General features: G+C 33.2%; 1 protein-coding gene across 1 annotated transcript in view; it reads left to right on the top strand.

Annotated features, from left to right (window-relative positions):
* Window positions 1-25680, top strand: part of ATPsyndelta (ATP synthase, delta subunit) — a 50344-nt gene that overhangs the window by 20646 nt on the left and 4018 nt on the right. The window contains exons 2-3 of the mRNA XM_085818098.1: window positions 16013-16166; window positions 21278-21366. Of these exons, the coding sequence (XP_085674224.1) occupies window positions 16013-16166; window positions 21278-21366 (243 nt within the window). The remainder of the gene's footprint in view (window positions 1-16012; window positions 16167-21277; window positions 21367-25680) is intronic.

Below are 25680 nucleotides of genomic sequence, written 5' to 3'. Positions count from 1 at the left end.
AAGGATTGACTCGCAGATATTTGACCCTCAGAAAACCAAGAGCCCTTTCTCATGCTTCTTTTGACCTCGTGCTTGCAAAAACTGAACACATGACACCTTTATTTACACAAATCTGTTGCATCTTTCCTATCAACTAATTTCATACTATTTTTACACTAAGGACATTCGTATACATTCAAAATCAAACCACACTTCATGTACCATTATATCGCACATCTTTCGTCCTTATCTTGCAACTGAATCAAATAAGCAGAATTCACACATTCAACTCTTTGAACGCCAGCCATTTTGCTCACAATATCTATGAGAAACACAGTGAAATGACGAATATTCATAAAGCCCGGTTAAATACTAGTAAATTAGCATAAGTCTGAGTTTCGCACATGAAACCTTCGAGAATATATTAACTACTAGCAGCTTCACTGCCAGCCTTCGTCTGGCTTTTAAATGTACCGGAAAAATGGCTGAAGGGAGCACCAAACGTTAAATTTAAAAACTGCATAGAATTTTACTCTGCAGAAAACTTCATTAAAAAAAAGTTATTACGTATAACAAAATTACAATGAAATAAGCAATATCCCTTAATACAAATATTAATTATCCTAATAAATAAATTAACCAACTTCCCTTTGCAAACTCTTAAGAACTTAAATGGTATAAAGGAGGTTAAAAACTTTGTTTCCTAAAAAAAAATCACTCAAAACTTTTCAATATCTTGAAAACAGTGAAATGAGCAATAAATAACATAAAAGAATACAAAAAACAAAATATTCTGAAAAGCAAAGTATAATTAATGATATTTTATGTTATATTTTCAAGAGAAAAAATTAGGTGCTACTTTGGTAGACGGTTGCACGGATTTTTGGCGATTTACATTGGCGCAATTGTTGGCGCCGTTTTTACAGTCATCAGCCATCTTGAAAAATGCTGTTTTACGTATTTTACGCATATACAGTCAAAAGTCGTTAATTCGGACACCCATAATCCGGACCTCAAAGCTACAAACTTTCTGCGCATGCGTCGCGTTGACGCATGCGCGTAAGGCGTAAGACCTTTACTGCTGCGAATTTGCGCGTGCGCAAAATACGTTTACGAATGCGCGTTTAATGTATAACGGACGGGATAAGCTAAGCTAAAATTATCTAATTATCTATTTCAGTTAATGTTGCAGATTACGTTGTTCCTTAATCTTCGAATTGGATCCGGATTATTATTTTTTGCAGACTGTTAGAGCAATTTTATAAAAGTAAGCTTGAACTTTCGATTATGTCAAATAGAATTTCCGATATATATTTACTAATATGTAAAGGATATACAAAGCGAAAGTATCTTTCGGAGTCCATTAAACAAAAAATGGATAAAGGCATATTCTTTGTTTATCTAAACTTAAACGTTTGTTTATCTAAACTTTGTTTATCTTAAACGCCGCGGCTACGTGCAATGAATTGGAAGTTGATTTATCAGCACTATCCTTATCTTAAGGGCAGATGTTTTTAATTTATTTGGCTTATAATTGCTTACTCAATATAGTATTTCATCTCAATGTACTCCGTCTTTGATATGATTTAAATCAAATGCCTCGTCATTATAATTCGCTTCCGATAGCGAAGAAAGTGACATAGGTTATTGAAAACGAAAAAATTTCGATTGAGAAATTAGTCGGTATTCTCGATACAGCAATTATAGGACTTGAACAGCGGAACTTAGTAACTGAACAAGAAATTATGTCTGTTTATAGAATTAAAGAGAATGTATTATCGCATAAAAAACGAAGCAACTGAAACAACTTACATTGAAAGAAATGTTTAATAAAGTAAACCAATAAATATTAAGCTTTTCTTTTGTCAATTTTGATACCCTTTAGATCATAATTGTTCTTTATTTCGTAAATTACGGTTTCATATTTTTACTTTTATAATTTCTGCATTCCATTTTACCAGATTTAAACTGATGATCTATAATCCGGAAAAATCGATAATCCGGAATCGCCGAAGTCCCGACGAGTCCGGATTAACGACTTTTGACTGTAGTAAAATATTAGAAACTTTAAAAAAGTAAATATCGTTAAAAATCATGGATTAATTTTTTTTTGAAAACGTTGTTTTTTAAGATGGCTGGCAAATGTAAATAAATACATTTACTAAGAGTATAAAATGCTAAAGTAAGGTTAAATTATTACTTTCATATAATAGAATAAAAACACCGCTATAAAAACATTGCACCAACATTTAATTGGATTAAAATATTACTTAAATTGAATATCGAATTAAAAACATCATACAACCTTTAAAAGAATTAAAATATTACTTAAATACTTTAAGTTTTATAGGAATTAATTATTTAACATTAAAACATATGTGGCAATAAATATCTCAGGAATTTTTGAAAACATTGTATTAATTTTTTAATAAAAGTTGAAGTATACAATTATAAAGTGAAAGAAAATTATGTACTTACATTTTTTAAAGTATTTCACCTGTCGTATATTGATAAGTACCACAAAAACAAAAAAAGCAAAAAAAAAAAAAAAAAAAAAAAAGTCTTTTAATGATCTTTATCTGTGATCCACATCTCTCACACTTCATTGAAGAAGCAATTAGCGAGGTTTTCTCCAAAAATTTAAAATAAATTTCCTCTGACGCTATTAACTCCTAATAAGCTTTAACAAATCTTTGATTAAAAAAGCCAGGTTGGCCAAAATAAGGTCTCGAAGGTTTTATTCCCATACCACTAATTCTTGGTAATTACCAATAACAACATTTATCTTCGAAACAGACATATCCATTCCATTTGAAACCTGAGGAATTCGAAGAGATGAATAATAAAATTTTTAAATGGTTCGGTAATGCACAAATATTAAGTAACCAATCAGGGAGCTAATTACATCATGCATAGAATTAAAATTATTTAAATAATCATTCATAATAAAATCATTTTTAAAATAAATGCAAAATTAAATTGTATTTTAATACTTAACAGCCATAAAAAATGTTTAAAACATTAGATTAAATTTATAGATATTAATAAAACCAATTACCTTTTAAGTAAGGTGATGTCATTGATTACATCATCCACAACATAAAATTATATAAAATATTATAAACAACAAATTTTTTATTTCAAATAAAAATGCAAAATTAAATTGATTTTTAATATTTAGAAGCCATAAATAATATTTAAAACACTGAATTTATGCATAATAAAATGCATTATTTTAAAAATAAAATGACAATGTATTGGTTACCATAAATAACTTATCCAGCAATGGGTTTACCATAAGTCGTATTACTCACCAAACGAAAAATCGGCAAAATCCGTGCAACCGTCTACCAAAAAAATGACAATAAAAAATAATAATAAAATGAAATAACAATAAAATGAAATATGCCAATCTCTTAAAAACAGTGACATAAGAAATACGATGAAAAATTGTTGCCAAACCCATATTTCTAAAAGAATGAAACTATTCAAAATAATGCGATTTCATCAAAAATCTATCAACAACAATAAGGAAAATTGTTGCCAAAATCACATTTCTAAAGATGTAAGATGTGAAAAGTGTACTCGGAAGCTTCATTTAAAATTTTTTTTAAAAATACAAAATATTATCTTTTTTCCAAAATTCTTTTTGTAAAAGAAGTCGCAAGGATGAAAGTTTAACATGTCCAAAAATGAAAGAAAAATAAACTGTACATTTTTAAACATAAATGGTTCTATTAGCTTACGTGCAGCGCAAACGAAAGACACACACACACACGTAGACAGACTCTTTGTTTTATTATATGTAGAGATTCTGTTCTATTCAGTGACAGTTAATTAATTCAAACCCATGAACATATGTTATGTTATATTTACTACTTATTATTTTAAATTCTGATCTCGGAGTTTCAAGATGCAAACATATGCCATTATGCAATTCTCTTCTGATAATGATATCATTTCTACTGAAAAAGGTTCTAAGGTTGGAAATTGTCAAAACATTCTCCGTTTTACACAACTAATTCGCAAACCAAGTTTTCTCTCGAGCCCCTGTATTTTCTGAAGCATTATTAAATCCTAGGAATCTCAAGGGTTATTGAATTTATCTTTATTTTGAGATCTTGTAGACAGAGATTTATATAATTTAGTTTTGAGAATGTATCCAAAAAATATGTCAGTATATTTATCCACATGTTATCTGCAAGAGAGGAGGTGAAATTGGTACAGTAAAATTCCAGAAATCCGCAAAGCTTGGGACCAGAGGTTGTGCGGATTTTAGGATTTTGCGGATTTCAGGACAGAAAAGATAAATCATAATATTCTGACAAAAAGTACAAAATAAATAAGGCGTATTAGATACATTTGATTAAATTATTATATACATTATTGCAATAACTTATTACAGTCAAAAGTCTTTAATCCGGACTCGTAGGGACTTCGGCGATTCCGGATTATCGATTTTTCCGGATTATAGATCATCAGTTTAAATCTGGTAAGATGGCATGCAGAAATTATAAAATTAAAAATATGAAACCATAATTTATAAAATAATGAGCAATTATGATCTAAAGGGTATCCAAATTTACCAAAAAAGAAGCTTAATATTTATTTGTTTACTTTATTAAACATTTCTTTTAACGCGCGGATGCGTAAAGCATACCTTACTCATAGCCGAAATTAGAAAATTGCAACCAGAAAACTATGTGATTTGTATTCTTGATATTTATAATGACGAGGAATTTGATTTAAATCATATCAAAGACGGAGTACATCGAAATTAAATACTACATTTAGTAAGGAATTATAAGCCGACTAAAATAAAAACATCTGCCCTGAAGATAACGATAGTGTTGACAGATCAACTTCCAGTTCATTGGGCGCCGCGACGTGCCCCCCGCGCAGAGCAGCGTGAAAATGATAAACAGATTTTGGAACGGTTAGATAAACAAAGGATATGCTTTTATCCATTTTTTGTAGCAATTCGTTTTTTGTTTGATGGACATCGAAACATACTTTCGTTTTCTACATCCTTTGGGAGCTCCAGCATCGGAAATTCTATTTGACATAATCGAAAGTTCAAGCTTACTTTTAGAAAATTGCTCTTACAGTCTGCAAAAAATAATAAGCCGGATCCAATTTGAAGATTAAGGAACAACGCAATTATCAACATTAACTGAAATAGATAATTAGATAATTTTTGCTTTTACCGTCCGTTATACATTAAATGCGCACACGAAAACGTATTCTGCACTTGCGCAGATGCATATGCGCAGTCGTAAATGCCTTGCGCGGACGAGTAAAACGCCTATGCGCATGCGTCAATGCGGCGCATGCGCAGAAAGATTTTAGCTTTGAGGTCCGGATTATAGATCATTCCGGATTACGGGTGTCCGAATTAACGACTTTTGACTGTATATGCATTGAATTATTATTACATATATAAATTGATTATATTATTCATTGTATTATATATACACAGCATCGAGGTTTGCCGATTTCGTCTCATGCAAAGATTTCCAGTGTTAGAATTACTGTTGCTTTAAAATTTCAACAGTTTTCTTTATTTTTCCATATATTATACACAATTGTGTCGCAATTCCATACGATTCTGCTATAAACGGAGGAGTAGCACCTGTCTCCATCTTTTGCAGAATTTGCACTTTTTGCATTACCCCAATGCAACGTGTTTACATTTTTCAATGTTGCAAACAGTAAAATCATAAGTGCATTTTTAATCTGTAACTGTATTAAAAAGGGCTGAAATTTAAAATATTCATAATTTATTCACAAAATAGCCAGATAACAAAAAAGGAAGCACTAAATAATCTCGTGAAATAACAAAGCTCAGAAAATACAACAACGTGAATCGTGAACTTGAAAGAAGAGTTGAGTGAATCGTCTGCTTTCTTACCTCGATGCAGATTAGAGGGGAAAAAACTTTTATCATGATGTCAATAATTTGGTATTTCTGTTATGACTCATTATTATTCGGTAATTATGACATTTTTCCTTCAATATTTCGTACTCAATGTTGCGGTTTCCGGAACCTATAAACTGAATGTTTATATTTTGAGAGGCAACACTGATTTCAGGTCGGCGGATTTTCGGTATTTGACTGTACTTCCATATTAGCATAGCCACCTTGGCACAGTTTGGTAGTTTTTTACAAAAGAATGATGACTTAATCTGTGAATTAATACATTGCATGCATTGCATTGAATACATAATTTCCTTTGCAAAAGTTAGTAGAATTGCAGTTGAATTAAATGACTTAGAAGCATTTAAAAATGAATCTTGAAATTTTTTACTTTTATAAAAGTGAGTTTCTGTTTCTTTTGTTTTGAGAATTTTTGATAATTGCTTTCAGAATAGATTCAAAGCAGTTATTCTCTTTAGGCAATTTTGCAGCAAATATTGTATTCATGCAGAAATGTTACAGCAACTTCTTTCACTGTGGGCAAATTCTACAAGTGATCATCTGAAAGCTGAATTTAACATGAAAATGATGATTGGTATTCGGGCATTATTCTGTCAATCGTGTAAGTTCACAACCATCAAACCATGAAAATTGACAGAGATCTCGCCAAAGTTGTGCTAATCATTGTTGTGGAATTTTGAAGGAACTAATGTCTCTTTATGTAATAAATAATCAATATTCCATCTGCTTTGTTTTTATGCTTCAAAAAAAAAAAAAAAAAAAAAAAAAAAAGGCTTTCATTGATTTCTGCTATTTCGTTAAGTCTCCCTTTTAAGAATGCTATAAGTACAGACTTCCCCCAGGTAATTGTTTCAATAGTTACTTTTTGTCGCCCATAAACAGCTTTTCTTTTTGTTTTTTGTTTGTTGTTCCAGTTTTCATATTCTCTTATCACAATTTTTTCATGTTTTAATGCTATTTTTTATTTGTTTTCAGTAAGAGTAGATTGAAGGGTGCCCCTTGTATTATCACAAAATTGTTCTTTCATTTATCGCCAGGTTGTTGTTTCATCTATAGTAACCTGAGTAGTTGATGTTATGGAAACCCTATTATGATGTAATTGGTTGTGTGGTTGCGGTAAATTTTGAATGATGGGAAAGATTTATAAGGGCTTCTGGTGTGTATTGGTTAGGAAATACATTACTTGTTTTGTGGTTTAGACGGTAGAATGGCTGAATGTGATAAGATTAATTTGAAGTTTCTGTACGATTTGGAACAAAATGGGAAAAGGTCATTAATTGACTGGTGTGTAAAATAAGGTTTACTTAGTAGCTTTTATAAGTGTCCCATTTGTAGGAACTAAATGCGTATGGTTGAAGGCCGGAGGCTACCGGCACGACGAAAGATTTTTACTCTTATTTTTGTGAATTTATGTAGTGATGCCAATATATGGATTCTAGTTCAGATAATTTTAAGAAGTTTTTGGATGCTGAATTTTGTGTGCATAAGATGAATGCATAAGATGAATTTCCTTTTTTATGTTATTTTATTGTTTGATTTAAAATGTAGTTTATTGATATTATGTATTTTTTGTTTGGCTCTACTGTAGAATTGGGTGCTGCTTTGACTTTTTAAGTGAAAATAGATCGATGTGTACATGACAAAGTCAAGGAAGTGTGTAGTGCCAAGTTTGTGCTATTCTCTGATGTTTTTTTAAGTGAAAATATGTCGATGTGTACATGAATAAAGTCAAAGGAGTATGCAATGCCAAGTTTGTACAATTCTCTGATTTTTTATTTTTTTTTAATGAAAATAGGTCAGTGTGTACATGGATACCGAGTTAGTGCAATTCTTTTATCAGGTTCAATGTTTCTTCTAACCTTCTTCGGAAACATACAATGACCTGACTAGAACAGAGAGCTTACTAAAGCTATGTTCACTAATTGTAGTAAGTAGACAGGATACAGACGAAGGGTATACAAAACCCTTTATATTTTCTTTATATACAATGACTTCCGTACTTCGGAATACAATGACCCTCCACTCGGGGTCTAACTTAAAAGATATCAAAATAAAACTAAACTCTAATTTAACTTTAGAATAAGATTGGCCTTATAATAACAGAAAGCGTATGTAGCACAGAGACTGTGAACACTACAATACGTTTAATTTATCAAGAGGATTAAAACCTCTGGCCTGGAAGGCAAAGTAGCAACTGCGTAACTTCTAAGGTAAGTGGCCTGCTTCGAACTCACGGCTTCCTCTCTTCTGCTTGGCAAAAAGGCCACACTTAAATACTTGGCATTCGCCAGACAACTTTGCATAAACTCCTTCACGCTTATAATTCTGGCCGGAAGTAGAAAATAAGAAGTGATAGTAAAGATTTAAAATAAAATAAACGTTAGTAAAACTTAAGATCCTTACATACTTCCCGCCAGAGTTAATTAGTTTGAAACTGAGGTCTAAAACGACCTTGTTGAAAACTTTTAGCTCTAGAAACTAACGCGAGGCCAAACTTTTACAATCATAACTTAGCTAGAAACTAGAAAATTTTAAAAGAAAGAAATTTGTTACAATAGCAGCTCCCGGAATATACAACAATCTTTTTTCTTTTTCATCTGTACTGCATCAAAACAGGAGCTTTATTCAATTCTGGTTCCTTCCAGAGATCTGGAAGGAAAACTAGTTTAATGAAATGTTACAGAATGACATTGCAAATAACATATAGAATATACTTTTCTTAACATTCTTATTTCATTCATGACTATTTTAATTATCTCTCCCCGTGCTCTCTGACATGTGTTGTAAAAACACCAAACACGAATGTGTTTCTGTCTATGTGTTCAACACTTCCTCCTACAATCAAAACACTAACGTGTTAAAATTCAACATACGAGACCTCTTAACACACCCTAATTTCAACTCTAGACCCTGAGGTACTATTCTGAAAGTGGCTAACTCTAAAGTGTAGCGTCAGAGAGCCTAACTACATCATTCAACCTTTAACACATATTCACCATGATTTAATCTTTACAGTCACACGAATAACAAATTTTTTAACATTACTTTCACTTTTACCATATCACGTTATTTCTAAACATTCAAAATAACAGTTCACATGTATACAAGAACATATCAAGATGCTGTTAATTTTACACATTTGAAAACATACATTAGTAGTACATTGTTAACTTCTATTCTTTTCAAAGCAAGTGCCAATTCTTTCTACATTGAAATAATACTACATTTCAAAAAGTCTTTCAGACTAAAACTTCTTTCTTGTTAGAATATTTTAAATAAAATTTATACAATAACTTTTTACAATATTTAAGTCTTTATACAACGCTATTATACATCAACTTTAGTTTTACGCGCGAGTAATTGAAAAACATAATAAGAAAATCGGTCACAACTCATTTCTCGCCCTTTTGGCGATAAAGGTAGACCTCGCATGAGGTAAAACTTCTTGAAATCTGCCACTTGCAGTAAGAATGAAAGATTAACTTAAGTTTGCAAAGTAACATAAAATTTTACTTATCTTTGTAATATTCAGACATCCTTTTCTGGGCCCAGTCTTTAAAGGTGCTGCAGACCGTAGCTTGGTTGATCCTCCTTCTTGTACGGGCTCGCCCTTCAGTGCTTTCCTCTGGAAGCTTCCGTTTTTCACCACTACGGCCACCCTTAAACATCTTCCTTCTGTCCTCTGCTTGTGGTCTTGGCCGTTTGAAGGCAGCTGGTCTTGGTGGAACCGGGAAACTTCTGTCGTGATCCTGCTTGGACCTCGTTGTTGGCCGTTCAAATTTTTCTTGTACTTTTTCCTCCGCCGCTGATGGCCCTTCCGCAGTTCTGCGACTTTTGCTGCGGAGAGTTCTGTCGGATGAGTCAATCTTCCGTTTCACAGCCGGGTTATAGTTGCCGTCCTTTCTCCCGGTCCTTTCCACATACGTCGTCCTTCTCCCTTCTTCATTCTGGGGGTGTTCGTGCACTCTGTTTTCTGGACGGTGGAACGGCTTCTTTTTCTTTTTACCTTCAGTTTTTCCGCGGGGCAATTTTCTTTTCACTTGCTTCTGTCTCTCATTGGCTTGCCCTTGTACTTGTCGTTTTCCCACCTCTGGAACTTGTAACTGCGGTGTCTGCCGTACCGGATCCTGCAAAAGATCTGAAAAGATTTGCATTTTATTACGGTCATAGAATGGTTTTATCTGGTCAATGTTTGCGGAACAGGTTTCACCATTTCTTGCCTTTAACACTACAACAGCGTGAGTTATTTTTTCTATAACATATGGTCCTTCAAAGCGTGGAAAAAATTTGGCAGTTTTATCTTCTGGTGCTGAAGAAAGTGAATGCTTAATTTTTAGTACTTCATCCCCTACTTTATAAGTTACTCCCCGTCGTTTCAAGTCATAATACAATTTTTGTTTTCTTTGTGCTACTTCCGTATTCTTTTTTGCTTCTTTTATTAGTTTTTCTATATCACCCATTTTAAATTCTGGGGCTCTTTGTTGCACATAAAATAGTTTATCTAACAGTGTTATAACCTTTCTGCCTAGAAATAACTCAGCAGGAGTTTTGCCCGTTGTATCATGTTTTGCGGTCCTAAGGGCGAAAGCAAATTCATTGACATAGTTATCCCAGCTTTTATGAAAATTTTTAACATAACTACGGATAATTTTCACTATATTTCTGTTGACCCGTTCCGCTATATTTGATTGCGGCCGATACGGGACCATTTTTAAATGACGTATGCCCAGTTTTTGGCACATGTCTTCAAATATATTACTTACAAATTGAGGACCATTATCCGATATAACTTTTAGGGGCGCCCCGTATTTTAAAATATATTTATTTAAAATAGAATCGGTAACTAATTTCGCGGAGGCTCGTTTTAAGGGAACAATTTCGGTCCATTTACTAAAATGATCAACTATAACAAGGAGATAGCGACTTTTGTTTAACTGACTTTTTGGGAAAGGGCCCAATAAATCGATGCCGATTATTTCATTTGGAAATTCGGATTTAATACTATTTAGAAACCCGGCCGGGCGGAAATTAATACAATTAACGGCTTGACATGTTGGGCAGGACTGGACATACGCCCTTGTTAACTTTTGCAGTTCAGGAAAGAAGACTGCCTCGCGTACGCGTTGAGTAGTTTTTCGAATACCAGCATGAGAAGCTAAAGGGCTGTCATGGAGCTCTTGCAGGATATTTAATCTAAGACTAGCTGGGATAACAGGTCGAAATTCGTTGTTGGAATTCGTAGTTTTTGTATAAAATAATAGACCATCTATTAGTTCGTAATGGGCCGCCCTATTTCTTATCGCCACAATATCTTGGTGGCTAAAATTTTCAGGATCCTTCAAATACTCATAAATACTTCCAAACTCAGGATCCTTACCCAGTTCGGTTATTACAGTTTCTCGGGAATTGATTGTACACGCTGTCAGCATTGCAACTTTTACGGTATTACCCTGTTCGTCTAATTTAATTCGTGACAGGGCATCTGCTACGATATTTTCCTTTCCGGGGGTATGCTTGATTACCAGATTATATTCTTGCAGCTTGAGTGCCCATCTTATTAACCTTGGGGATAAATTTTTTCCAGAGTACAATCTAGTTACCGCCGCATGATCAGAATATACTGTTATCGGCGCCTTTCCAAAATAGACTCGGAACTTTTGCACTGCTAACAGAACTGCAAGTGCCTCTCTCTCGGTTGCGGAATAGTTTCTTTGTGTTTGATTTAAAGTTCGGCTAAAAAATGCCACTGGCTGCTGATTTTGCGAAAGTACCGCTCCTACCGCATAATCCGAAGCATCCGCTGAAATTTCTAAATTTTCATCCTTTTCAGGAAATTTCAACACAGGGGCTTGCGTTAATGCTTGTTTTAATTTTTCGAAAGCACTATTGGCTTCGGCCGTCCACGAGAATCTTGCCTTTTTCCTTTTTAATTTTAACAATGGCTCAGCGATAGCCGCAAAATCTTTTATAAAGGACCTATAATATGAACAAAGTCCTAGAAAAGAAGAGAGCTTTGCCGTGTTTGGAGTCGGATACTTTTGTACAGCGATTATTTTTGATTCATCTGTCTCGATCCCTTTTTGCGATATTTTGTAACCTAAATATTTTAATTCAGGGGCTGCAAATTTGCATTTTTCGACATTAACTTTTAGACCGGCCTCATTTAATAAAGAAAACACCTATCTTAAATCCTGTACATGTTGGTCTAGATTATCACTAGTAATAATGATATTGTCTAAATAGATAAATGTGGACTTTCCGAGAACAGGTCTGTTAAGACCATGCATTTACAATGTCCATGCATCGCTGAAATGTTGCTGGGGCGCCTGAAAGGCCAAACGGCATTCGCAAAAATGCATAAGTGCCAGACTTGGTTATAAAAGCAGTCTTAGGCACGTCCTCAGGCCGGATCCCTATTTGAAAATAACCATTCGTTAAGTCTAAAGTTGTCATAAATTTGGTTGATTTTATGTTCCTTAAAATTTCTTCTATAATCGGTAACGGATATACCGGATATTTCGTTATGGAATTTAATTTACGGTAATCAATAGCGAATCTCCACCTTTTTGGATGCTCCAAAGGATAATCATTATTTTTCTTACATAAAACCACCGGACTAGCATAACTACTTGAGATAGGCGTTACGATCTTTTTACGTAGCATATCGGTAATATGCCATTTTATAATTTTTTCCTTATTCTTATCATACCGGTATGGTTTTTGACGAACCGGCAATGCATCTCCGGTGTCAATACTATGGTTAGTAACCTGGGTAAATCCTGGAATATCACTAAATAAGGAAGCAAATTCACTTACCACTTGTCGGATTCTATCTTGCTCGTCATTAGGCAGGTGGTCGAGATTTAACCTTGGCGGTTCAACCTTTTCTACACGCACTGGTTTCATCGTCAGCTTAAGAGACTCTTCATTAAAATCCAGTGTAGCTTGTGCGTCTGAAAGAAAGTCTATTCCTAGTATTAAGTGTGCTTGCAAATTCTTTACTATAAAAAACATCACCTTTACTTGTTCGTCCTTGATACGGATGTACAAAGGTACTTTACCTACGCACTTACATTGTTCTCCTTGCGCCGCTAATACTGTTGTATTATCCGCATTATATATGCGGTATTTGCGAAAATACTTTCTAAAAAAAACTTCTGCCACACAGGAACACTGCGCGCCGGTATCCAGGAGTGCGGTGGCCGGGATATTATTTACCAAGACTTCAATCTTCGGAAGAGTTAAATTTTTCACCATTACTGTATTTAACTTGTAGGAAGAGGGGTTTTCGTGGCCTTCGGATTTCCGCACCCTCTCGTCAGCAGAAATCCGTTTTAGTTTAAATTATTTTTCCTTTCGGTGCTTTCCTTCTTTCTCCACTGGCCTTGAGACTTTTTTCCTGGGTTGCTATTGAACTGTCGACGTTCGCCGGCTGTTTTTGAATGCTCGGGTTTCCTTGCCCACTGATTCGCTTTTTCTCCGTAGCCATGTGCTTGAGTTTGCTGTAGTCTTGGCGTACCAAATTGGTTTCGCTGTTGATATTGGCGTCTTCTTTCGACGTCCGCCGTTCTTCTACTTTCAAACTGGATTGCTAGCTCAAATAATTTTTCCAGTGTAGTCGGATTTCTCAATTCAATAAAGTCTTGCACTTGGGGTAGTAACCTCGGCAAAATCACTTGAATTATTTCAGGATCCGGACGGTTTCCATACAAGAGCTTGAAAACGTGAATTTTTCTTAAAATAAAACTTGAGATGTTTTCCATTCTTTGTTGATATATACTGAAAAGTTCTGTTTCTAATTTCGCACGATCCCTTACAACAGGGAAGGCTTTTAGTAGGGCAGTCTTGAAATTTTCGTAGGTATAGGTGGGACTTCCTGCTTGACCCAAGAGACTTCTGCCGATACATTTGAACCAGTTAAGCGCTTGGCCCCTCAAAGCGCTGGTAGCTAAGGTAACTTTTTGAAACTTGTGCACGGGGTAGAGCATGAAGTGGTCATACAATTTTTCCAAAAAACTGGTTACCTGTGAGTTTCCATTAAACGTTGCTTCTGGTTTCATCGAAGCGCGCATGGTCTGGACAATATACCCAAATCCTTCCAGGGCGGCAGCTGGCATTTCTGGATTCTGAGCTGTTTCTGCAGGCAGCACAGGTTCTTCTTGAAACTCGGCCATGGTTATTCTTCGTCGGGCGCCACTATCAGGTTCAATGTTTCTTCTAACCTTCTTCGGAAACATACAATGACCTGACTAGAACAGAGAGCTTACTAAAGCTATGTTCACTAATTGTAGTAAGTAGACAGGATACAGACGAAGGGTATACAAAACCCTTTATTTTTTCTTTATATACAATGACTTCCGTACTTCGGAATACAATGACCCTCCACTCGGGGTCTAACTTAAAAGATATCAAAATAAAACTAAACTCTAATTTAACTTTAGAATAAGATTGGCCTTATAATAACAGAAAGCGTATGTAGCACAGAGACTGTGAACACTACAATACGTTTAATTTATCAAGAGGATTAAAACCTCTGGCCTGGAAGGCAAAGTAGCAACTGCGTAACTTCTAAGGTAAGCGGCCTGCTTCGAACTCACGGCTTCCTCTCTTCTGCTTGGCAAAAAGGCCACACTTAAATACTTGGCGTTCGCCAGACAACTTTGCATAAACTCCTTCACGCTTATAATTCTGGCCGGAAGTAGAAAATAAGAAGTGATAGTAAAGATTTAAAATAAAATAAACGTTAGTAAAACTTAAGATCCTTACACTTTGACTTGCAAAAATCGCCGCTACACAAAGCAAAAGCAACAAGTCAAAGAATTGCTCAAACTTTATATCTATGTACTGCCAAAAATCGCTATCTTTTGCCAAGAGGCACCCGTAGCTTCTTTCACTTTCTTGAGCACCTTTCTAAGATTTTCTGAATGTCCTTTAGAACTCTTCCTGACAATGGTGATGCCATCCAGGTATATCAGATGGTTGCTGTAGGAAATACCTCTCAACATGGTCTCTGTGAGGCATTCAAATGTTGCCCAATGCATTACATAATCCAAATGGCATCATCTTGAACTGCCAAAGTCCTTGTCTGGTCCCAAAAGCTGCCTTTTCTGAGTCATCATGATGTGTCTCTACCTGCCAATATCCAGTCTTAAATATCCAGTCGAAAACCACTTGCTTTCAAAGTGTCTAGAATGTTGTCAATTCTAGGAAGAGGTTGACTGTCTTTCTCTGTAATCTCATTCAACCAGCAATAGGCAGCACAAAATCTAGTTGAACCAGCTTTCTTAGTTGCCCGCTTGGTGATATCTTGCCAAATTAGCAAGATAGCCATTTACTCATTGTTAAGTAGACTTCCCCCTATAGTCTTACTTTTGCAGCATACTTCCTCTCTGTAGATTTTCATGTTTTATTACACAGAAAAATGAAACAGTTTCACATATATTTGCACTAAAATGATCTACCTGTGTGCAAAATTCATAACAGTATGTACAAAAACACAGTAAGCAAATTTGAATATATAGATGACCTATGATACAATATGTGTGACAAATAAATTTTAAAAAGAAAAAGTACAATATACATAAAATTAGGTATATGGTGTTTGAGGAATATTACATAACTTACAGAAAGTAGAAATATTTATTTATATAATGCAGAATGTTTTATGGAACATATCCTGTATTAGAAAAGGGCAGTCCTGCACATTAGAAAATAACTTAGTTTTAAATGTGTGATAGTAATTTTTCATTATTCAATTTGACATTAGATTTGCCAGTTAATAGCCTCAAGATTATCAGAAATTTTTGCTGTTAGTATCGATTTTGGCCTGTCAGAGTTTGGAATGTAATATGAATTGTCCTAAGTGACTTCATTTTAAAATTTTAAATACATATTTGTTGGTTTTCAGATTAAAAATACAAATGTTTTTCATATTATTAAAAGAATATTTTAATCACATTTTCCTTATGCTAGAATTCTGAATGTTTGTTAGATTTCTTATAAATCATTACAATGTTTTTAAATTTTTATTAAAAAGTGATTATATTTTTATGGAATTTGAACTGTTATTTATTTACTTATTAATTCATCATATAGGTGTTCTATAATAAGGCAAATGTAAAACAAGTTGACGTGCCTTCCTACAGTGGCAGCTTTGGTATTTTGCCAAATCATGTTCCAACATTAGCTGTTTTAAAGCCAGGTGTGGTAACAGTGTATGAAGAAGATGGAGCCTCAAAGAAATATTTTGGTGAGATCCAGCATCTTTAAAGACATTGATGCCTAACTATTGATAATTGGCTGTATATTTTATTGAATATTATTTAAAACTTGATTATTGAATATTGCTTAAAATCATGTTCTGTTTTGAATATAACCCTGATGTCTTGAAACTTCTTTTGCTGGGTCCAATTTCTTAGTGTAATAAATTTATTAGGTTGACTTATACTGGTGTATGTGCATAAATGCTTTTCTTGAATGTCATGAAATTGTGTCCTAGGAACTGGAAATTTTTCTGCATGCTAAACTGTATCCAATTTTATGGATATGCTAGAACTATATGCAAGGATACAATTTTTATAATACTAGTCATTTGCATGACCAGCCACCTAAAATTGTTATTATTAAATATATATATATATATATATATATATTATGATTTTAATGAATCCAGCTGATGCTATTCCAATTATCTAACTAGTAATTGAAGTGAATCTTGCTTCTCTAGCTCTGTCTTGATAAGGAACCAGAAGTAAATTTCCTAGGACATTGTCTTTTTCAGAGAGGTTGTAGAATTTAAGTCAAGACAAGGTCTTAAGGTTGAGGAATGATAAACACCTAACGGAGCAACTGGTTGACTTAAGTTTAAAATTTCTTAGGTAGTCAGTGAGTATTAAGTCATAATAACGTAGGAGCCATCTTGACGAGGTTAAACTTTGATGTTTTCTGCTGAGTGAATTTGCTTACATTGTGCTTGGAAATCGGAACTCAATCTTCAGGTTTAAATTGGAACTTGGCTTTGACGTGTATAAACATATTGTTTTCAGTACTCTTGGTTTCTTTTCAACCAATTCCTTTACCAGTTGACTGTGGTGCTAAATATGGAGTAATTTCTGCTATAAAATTATCATTAGAGATAATATGTGTAAGATCATGTGTAGCATCATTCAACATTGGAGGAATGCAGCAGTTTGGCTGTTGTTTTCACATTTAATAAGTATTTATTGCAAAATGAATTGTAGGAAACTTTTCTGCCCAAGAAGAATGTTTATCACCCACAAATATAGCTAATCTAGATTTTGAACCTATGTTTTTTTGCTGAACAGGATTTGCTTGAGAGGGAACATATGGTCAATCTAGAAGAAAACACTTGCTGCATGACAGCACTAATGAACTGAGTTCTATTATAACTGATTAGCTTTCAAGGCAATCCATATCATAAGAAGATCTCTTCAGTTAATGTAATTGCACATTCTTTTGCAGTAGCAGTGGGTAAAGCAAAAAGCTCTTTCCATTTCGTGTTACAAACGTCAGCCCTAAAAAAAATTTTTTTTTTTTCTTTTCTGTTGGTACTTTCAGGTAGTAGACCAAATATATCAACAGCAAGCATTTCCAAGTTTTGGCCATGTGTTAATGTTTGGAGCAACCCAGATGGTTTCTGATTTGAGGGTTTGTAACGATTATATTCGTCATAGTTTTTTACATAATCTGCAATATATTTGCACATTCCTGTGAAATAATACCTGTGAGAAATTCTGTGATATGTCACTTCAGCACCATAATGTCCTGCTGTACTAGTATCTTGATATTGCTTAAGAATTCTTTCTCACTCATGTATTGGTACTACTAGTTGAGCTTCCTGTGATTTGGAGTCTGGAGAATAGCAATTCAAATTTCCTTGATTTAACATAAAATCATGTCTGGTCCTGTTAGACAAATTTGCATTTTTTACTTCACTTTCAAATGATTTTATGATCTTTTTAAGATTCATATCTTCAGCTGTTCTCCATGTATTTCTGCTGCACTTTTGGTTGGCATTATGGTTACCGAACCATCTTCATAAAATTCTCCTTCATGGTTGCACACAAGACGTGGCAACATATCAGCCAAAAAATTAGCTCTTCTAGTGATGTATTCTATTTTCAGACTAAAGGACTGTAGATGCATACATAGCCCACCCAGCAAGTCTACTTGTAGGTGACGTTAAGCATAAAACAATTCCAATGGTTTGTGATCAGATGCTGCTGCTGCAATCTCTTGATCATTAATATAGCTACAGAATTCAAGTCCCATACAACAACTTCTCGTTCTTTTGTAAAGTTTTTTGAACAGCATATTCTATTAGATCAAAAGTATGTTATAGTATACAGTCAAAAGTCGTTAATTCGGACACCCATAATTCGGAATGATCTATAATCCGGACCTCAAAACTAAAAACTTTCTGCGCATGCGCCGTGTTGACACATGCGCATAGGCGTTTACGCGTGCGCGTAAGACCTTTTACGACTGCGCATATGAGTGTGCGCAAGTGCAGAATACGTTTTCGCGTGCACGTTTTATGTATAATGGATGTATAAGCTAAAATTATCTAATTACCTATTTCAGTTAATGTTGATGATTGCAATGTTCCTTAATTTTCGAATTGGATCCGGCTTATTATTTTTTGTAGACTGTAAGAGCAATTTTATAAAAGTAAGCTTAAACTTTCGATTATATCAAATAGAATTTCCGATATATATTTGTTAACATGTAAAGGATCTAAAGCGAAAGTATGTTTTGAAATCCGAAATCTGTTTATCAATTTCACGCTACTCGGCGGGGGGAACGCCGTGGCGGGCGCGTAATGAATTGGAAGTTGATCTGTCAGCACTATCCTTATCTTCAGCGCAGATGTTTTTATTTTATTTGGCTTATAATTCCTTACCAAATGTAGTATTTCATCTCGATATGCTCCGTCTTTGATATGATTTAAAACAAGTTCCTCGTCATTATAATTCGCTTCCGATAGCGAAGAAAGTGACAGAGGTTATTGAAAACGAAAAAATTTCGATTGACAAATTAGTCGGTATTCTCGACACAGCAATTATAGGACTTGAACAGCGGAACTTTGTAACTGAACAAGAAATTATGTCTGTTTAATAGAATTAAAGAGAAAGTATTATCACATGAAACGAAGCAAAACTTAAACAACTTAACATTGAAAGAAAAGTTTAATAAAGTAAACAAAAATAAATATTAAGCTTTTTCTTTTTGCAAATTTTGATACCCTTTAGATCATAATTGTTCTTTATTTCATAAATTACGTTTTCATATTTTTAATTTTAGAATTTCTGCATGCCATCTTTCGAGATTTAAACTGATGATCTATAATCCGGAAAAATTGATAATCCGGAATCGCCGAAGTCCCGACGAGTCCGGATTAACGACTTTTCACTGTATTAGAAAGTATAAATAGTATCAAAAGTATATAGTTTCCAGTATATTTTGCATTACTTTATTTAATAGTATAGTACATAGTATATTTTATTGTTAGTAATGTCATATAGTATACAATTTTTAAGTTCCATTATATTTATGTAGGTCGTATGAATATTCTATTTTATATAGCATTCTGTTTCATTTCACATGTGTGTTGAAAGCTTATTCTGCTTTTAGAATTGTCAGTCAGAATCAACTTTTAAATTTACAATAATATCTTGATTTATTCTCAACATGATATTGTCAGAAGTTAACCATATGTAAATATTCTTCCAAAGTTCAGTAAATCAAACCAATTTGTGCTATAATACAGTCAAAAATCTTTAATCCGAACCTCAAAGCTACAAACTTTCTGCACATGCGTAAATGCATAATGCATTTATGAGTTGATCTCATTAACGTTAGTTGATCTGTCAGCACTATCCTTATCTTAAGGGCAGATGTTTTCATTTTATTCAGCTTATAATTCCATACTAAATGTAGTATTTCATCTCGATGTACTCCGTCTTTGATATGATTTAAATCAAATTCCTCGTCACTATAAATATCACGAATACACATCGAATAGTTTTCTGGTTGAAATTTTCTAATTTTGACTATGCGTAATGTATGTTTTACACATGCGCATGTTGAAATAAATGTTTAATAAAGTAAACAAATAAATATTAAGCTTTTTTTTTTGTAAATTTTGATACCCTTTATATCATAATTGCTCTTTATTTCATAAATTACGGTTTCATATTTTTAATTTTATAATTTCTGCATGCCATCTTACCAGATTTAAATTGATGATCTATAATCCGGAAAAACCGATAATCCAGAATCGCCAAAGTCCCGAACTTTTGACTGTATATTTTTGCTGTGTTGCTGAGAGAATCATTAAGGTCATCACAATAAATTTGGTTCCTGCAGATTAATCATTGTATGCAATTCAATTAAAATATATATTCATTTATTACTTATTTTTTAAAAATATTTTTAACTCTATGCTAGACAATTACAAAATAATCTTACTATTATGCAATTTATATCGGCACTGTAGGCCTAAATTAAGAAACATAAAAAGATGAGAGTGGTATCTGTGGTTTCATTTTGGACAACAATTTCTTATTTTAGGTTCAGCTGTTGATAAATGTAAACAAATGTCTTGTTCTGCATTCACATAAATTCTGTATATTATTTTCATGCTTGTATAGAAGAGAATCTTGTTTTATATCGATATGTATTTGTGAAAGACAACAGCATTAGTTTTATTTTCTCAAAAAAATTTTGAATTCATCTTGTATGCAGTCAAAACTCCAGTAGTAAATTCTGAATGTGAGTTTTAGTTTGCAGTGGCAAATATCAAATCTGTATGGAGTTTGTATTCTGTTGAGTTATTAGGATGGGTCTTTTATTCATGCTGAACGTTGTGATTAGTATTAATTTTATACTCTTAACTTATTTTATACTCTTTGTGTGTTTTTTAAAAATATCTAATGATTGAAATGTAAATAAATATATAAACATACAGTCAGTCTGGGGTTTAAATTAGTATAATTTGAATGTGATAATAATATTCAGTTGCAATGCACTATCTGTGTTTCCAAAAGTACAGTGCAGAATATGAAACAGAGAAAACATACTTTGACAAATAAAAAAAAATCATATTTATCTTTGTAGCTTTATTGTGCGTAATTTAATGAAAGTAAAATATATAGAGCAATATGAAATCTAAAAGTCATATCTACTTTATAATTATATTTTTTAAATGTATGATTCTCTTTCTTTTATTAAAATCAATTATAAGTAATTCTACATTTCCTGTGTGTTAATTAAAAATGTTAATTGAAAAAGTATTGTAGTCACAGTGTAATATAAAATTAATTCTTAATTTTTTTTTAGTAAGCAGTGGTTCTATAACTATCAATGATGATTCATCTGTACAAGTTTTGGCTCAAGAAGCAGTGCCAGTTGATAGACTAGATGCTCAAGTGAGTTATGCATAACTTTTGCTTTATTTATTCAAATATTCACATATAAAATATATTTGTTTGAAATGAGTACTATAATTAAAAGAGGAAAACTAATTAAAATATTTTTAATTAAATTTGTTTTAAATATATTTAGGTACTTTTCCGTTTTGCCGGCGCAAGCGATAAAGTCGCCAATAATGGTACAACCGATGCCAAACGGAATATTCTCGCTGGTAACCTTTTAAGCCTCATTTTCAAAACAAGTCGCAGCTTTTTCTTATCAGATTGATTGTTTCTTTCAATACTGGCATATAATTACATAGAATTTTTATCAGATAGTTCAGTTTTATGTCTAAGGCCATTTTCGGTAATTAAGTCAATCAGGATGCAATCACAGCGCTTAACCTGAAGCCGAAAATATAGAAAAGGTAAAGTCAAGTGTTAAATTCATCAATTCTAACGAGAATGCATTAGCAAAGTAAAGCACTGCAGTTTTACATAATTTCTGAGTAAGCTATTCATACGAATTGAAATATTTCTTGCATTTAAACTTGTGTTCCAAATTAAGATTTAACTTGAAATTAATGTAGATAATTACTGAGAGCATTAGATTTTTGTAGAGTAATTTACGTGAGATGAGATCGCTTGGTGTCACGTGATATAAACCGGCGAATCAGGATGTTGAACCATGAAAGCATAGTAAATTCTTAAATTAATGTCTTTTTACAAATTTATTGTCTTTATTTATTGGCTTTTTATAAAATTTTAAGCAATATTAAAATGTTTATGCCTTCGAAAAAGGAATTCTTAGAACTAACATTTTTTTAATATTTTTTATGTGTATACTGTATGTTGTCGCCAATAAAGTCTGCTTGGCGAGATTTGCGCCGGCGAAACGGAAAAGTACCTATATTTATTTCTTTCAGTTGAAAATTGCTATAATAACTTTATTTGAAGTGTGAAAGCGTATACAATTTTTTTAGTCAAACTGAGGGTTTCTGTTGATAAAAATTAAATTATTTTTATTAAAAATATAAATTTAACAAGTTAACTTGACAATGTGAAAAAGTTTGCAGATTGATAACAGCAGTGCTCTCAAAATCTTTGTGTTAAAACCTTGAAATTCCTTTTGAACCAAGAATGGTACAAGATAATTTGTGAGACATAAATACGTATTTTTGGACTTTACTGCACGTTTCTGGAGATGTTTCTTCACTGAACCCATTTCAGTAAATTTTTAAAAAATATAATGAAATGCATTTGTTTTAAATGATTCATTTATTGACATTCTGAAGTTAATTGTAAATGCTTTGTCTTATAGTTGTGGATTTCTTAGGTATAGGATGTTGATAAAAAATACCTGTAAGCTTTGCTTTCTTAATTGTCAAATATAGGCAAATAATACCAATTATAAAATTTCTTTAAATAAAGTTAAACATTTCATGAAAACTGCCTTAGTACCAGACATGGAATGTTTTGAAAAATGCAAAAAATCAATTAGAAAAGTGTTCCTGATATATTTAGTAAAATGCAGAAAATTCTGTACCTTTTTGTGCAATGTTTGTTTATTTTTGACCAAAATAAAATATTTCCCAAATCTTAGGGGACAGGTACTGAACAAATGGTGATTAATAAAAATTTAAGGCTATTTCCTTAAATATCCAAAAATTAAGGCCTTTAGTCAAAAACTCAGGAAATAAAGCTTGTACCAAACATTTTGCATATTTTTATAAAATAGGTGTTATGAAAATTGCTGTCATATGAGAATACCATCAAGTAAACAACTAACATATAAAGATGTGTTTTTAATATTAATCTTGGCTTGTATAACTCTGATATATGCCCTAATTTCACCAAATGTGGCAATATGTGTTCTGCACTGCTTTTTGGTGTGATTGTGTGTTGTATGGCAACCCTGTTGACGTTGAAAAATCTTTCACTAGAGTTCATTGGTTCACATCATGCTCTGTATCTGAGAAGCTAGGGGGGATAGATAAAATGGTGGAAGTTGTTGAATTAAAGTTCGGCAAAAGGAAATATCATTGTGGCCATCCTGTTGAGGGGCAAGTGGGTATTTGGAGGTGTGGAAAGAGGGTCTGGGAGATTATTTTTAGTGGCTGTGCATGATAGAAATAGGGTTTGTGATTTTATTTATTTGTGAACCATAGTATGAATTTTCTGATAGTGCGTCTGGCTGTCATATAAATGCGATAGTGATTACGTGGCGGCATGTTAAAGGCTGTATGAAATTGGTATTTCTGCTGTTCGAAAAAGCATTAATTCATGGTAAGTGCATTTTATTTTATTCTTATTTTGTAGAATGTTATGTTCATTGGTTCTTTAGAATGAATTCCTGTTGCTATTGTTGTTTTTTTGAATTGTTTGAAATTTATTTTAGTTTATTTTGTTGTTTAGTGTATAGACTGTGCAATTCGTAGATGTTTTTTAAAGTTGAAACAGAACGCTGTGTACATGGTATTATTTGAAATTTATTGTTGTTATGTTATTTTATTAAAGCGAGGTGTGTGTAGATTCGTTCCTTGCCTAAATTGTTCAATTCGTAGATGTTTTTTTTAAGTTTAAACAGGATGCTGTGTACATGGTGTTCTTTGAAATTTATTGTTATGTTAATTTATTAAAACAAGGTGGGGTAGTTTGTAGATTCGTTTGTTGCCTTGATTGTGCAATTTGTTGTTGTTTTTTAAAGTTGAAACATATCGCTGTGTACATGGGTTCTTGTCAAATATTTTTGGTTAGAAACTTCGTTTTTGCTATCTAAATTTTTTGCTTTTGTTTCGGATTTTTAGCTTAAATTGTGTGTTCAAAACGTGGTTTTGCATACGTGAAAACCACGATTTTGGAGACATTTTAGCCTTAAAGATTGAAATGTAGACAAAAAATTTAGATAGTAATATGGCAGTGTGGAGTTTCTCGCCAAAAATGTTTGCTGACCTGAGGGCGCATATAAGAGGAGTTCCTTACGTACTTGGTGAATTTATTATTTTCAAAATTGTTCTGTGTAAATAAATAATTACTGTTAGTGTTAAATATTTGCACCTACATCATTTGCAAAGAAAATCAATGTCTCTTAAACCTATTTTTATTGTGGATGCTAGTGTCATATCATTGTACCATATATATAAAAGCAGACTGGTGATTTATTTCACTGCTATCATGATTAATTGCTTTTTCACCAATAGTTTTTTTCCAAGAATGTCGTAAACACTTTATAATTTTCTAATTCACTGGCTGGAACTCTTATATTATGGGGGGAAAAAAAAAAAAAAAAAATTCATGATTAATTGTTTGAAGTTTGGAAGACTATCATTTTCAATATAATTTTGAATGTAAAATAACAGCTGAATCTAAATTTTCTGTCTATAATTCTTTTAGTTTCCATTTAGAACATTATAGCCTAAACATTTGTGAAAAATATCCCATATCATTAATGTTGGAAATGTTCTTGGTATTATAACGTTAAGTAAATGAACTGTTTTATTGTTTGCATGTTATCAGGCTGTTATATCACATATTATCAGACTTTGCTAAGATAGGTTGCTTTGATATTTAAGGTATATTATTGGACTGAGTGAGCCCCAAATAAATGTATTCATCTTTCTTCGGATTTGTTGTCATTTTTTTTTAAATAGAATAAACTTGGGTATGAAGGGTGTTCAAATAAAATGGTATGAAACAACACTGTGGTTATAATTAAAGTCTTTATTCACAAATAATCGCCAGATACCTGACAGCACTCCCACTGTTTCATGAACTGAAGGATTCCCTGGTTCCAGAATTCCTGTGGCTGAAGGAGCTAGTCCTCCATTATGTCTTTCTGTTCATCATCTAAGTTGAGTGCTTTTGTTTGAAATGCTTTTTTAGTGAAACAAACACATGAAAGTCTGGGCTGTAGAGCAGATGCTTAAGCTGTTCTCTCTTGAACTTGGCCATTACACTGTGTGTGAATTTTCGGCATGTATATGTGAGTTATCGTAGAGCAGCCCAGGCTGTTTGTTCTTGATGGACGGAGTTCATCACTGCATTTGAGGAATTCTAAAAGTATCTGACCTCAGACGTCAAAAAAGATGGTGAGCATCACCTTGCCTGCCGAGAGCACAGCTTTGAAGTTTTCAGGGGGGATGATAACGCATGCTTCCATTGCATGCTGTCCAGCTTCATCTGATTCGAAGTGATGGCACTAGACGAAAGCAGAGGCTTCGTGATACCGGAACAAGTGTTGCTGTGCTAGGTCCATACACAGTTTCCTGGACACGGCATTGGTTCGCTGAGCGTCTTCGGAATCCACTGTGCATGCACCTTCCGGTAGCCTAA

This window comes from Stegodyphus dumicola, chromosome 6, assembly GCF_044657685.1.
Source record: "Stegodyphus dumicola isolate Sdum_Otavi_A_Nest chromosome 6, ASM4465768v1".
In the NCBI taxonomy this organism is placed as follows: domain Eukaryota; kingdom Metazoa; phylum Arthropoda; class Arachnida; order Araneae; family Eresidae; genus Stegodyphus; species Stegodyphus dumicola.
This window is presented reverse-complemented; position numbering and strand designations above follow the sequence as displayed.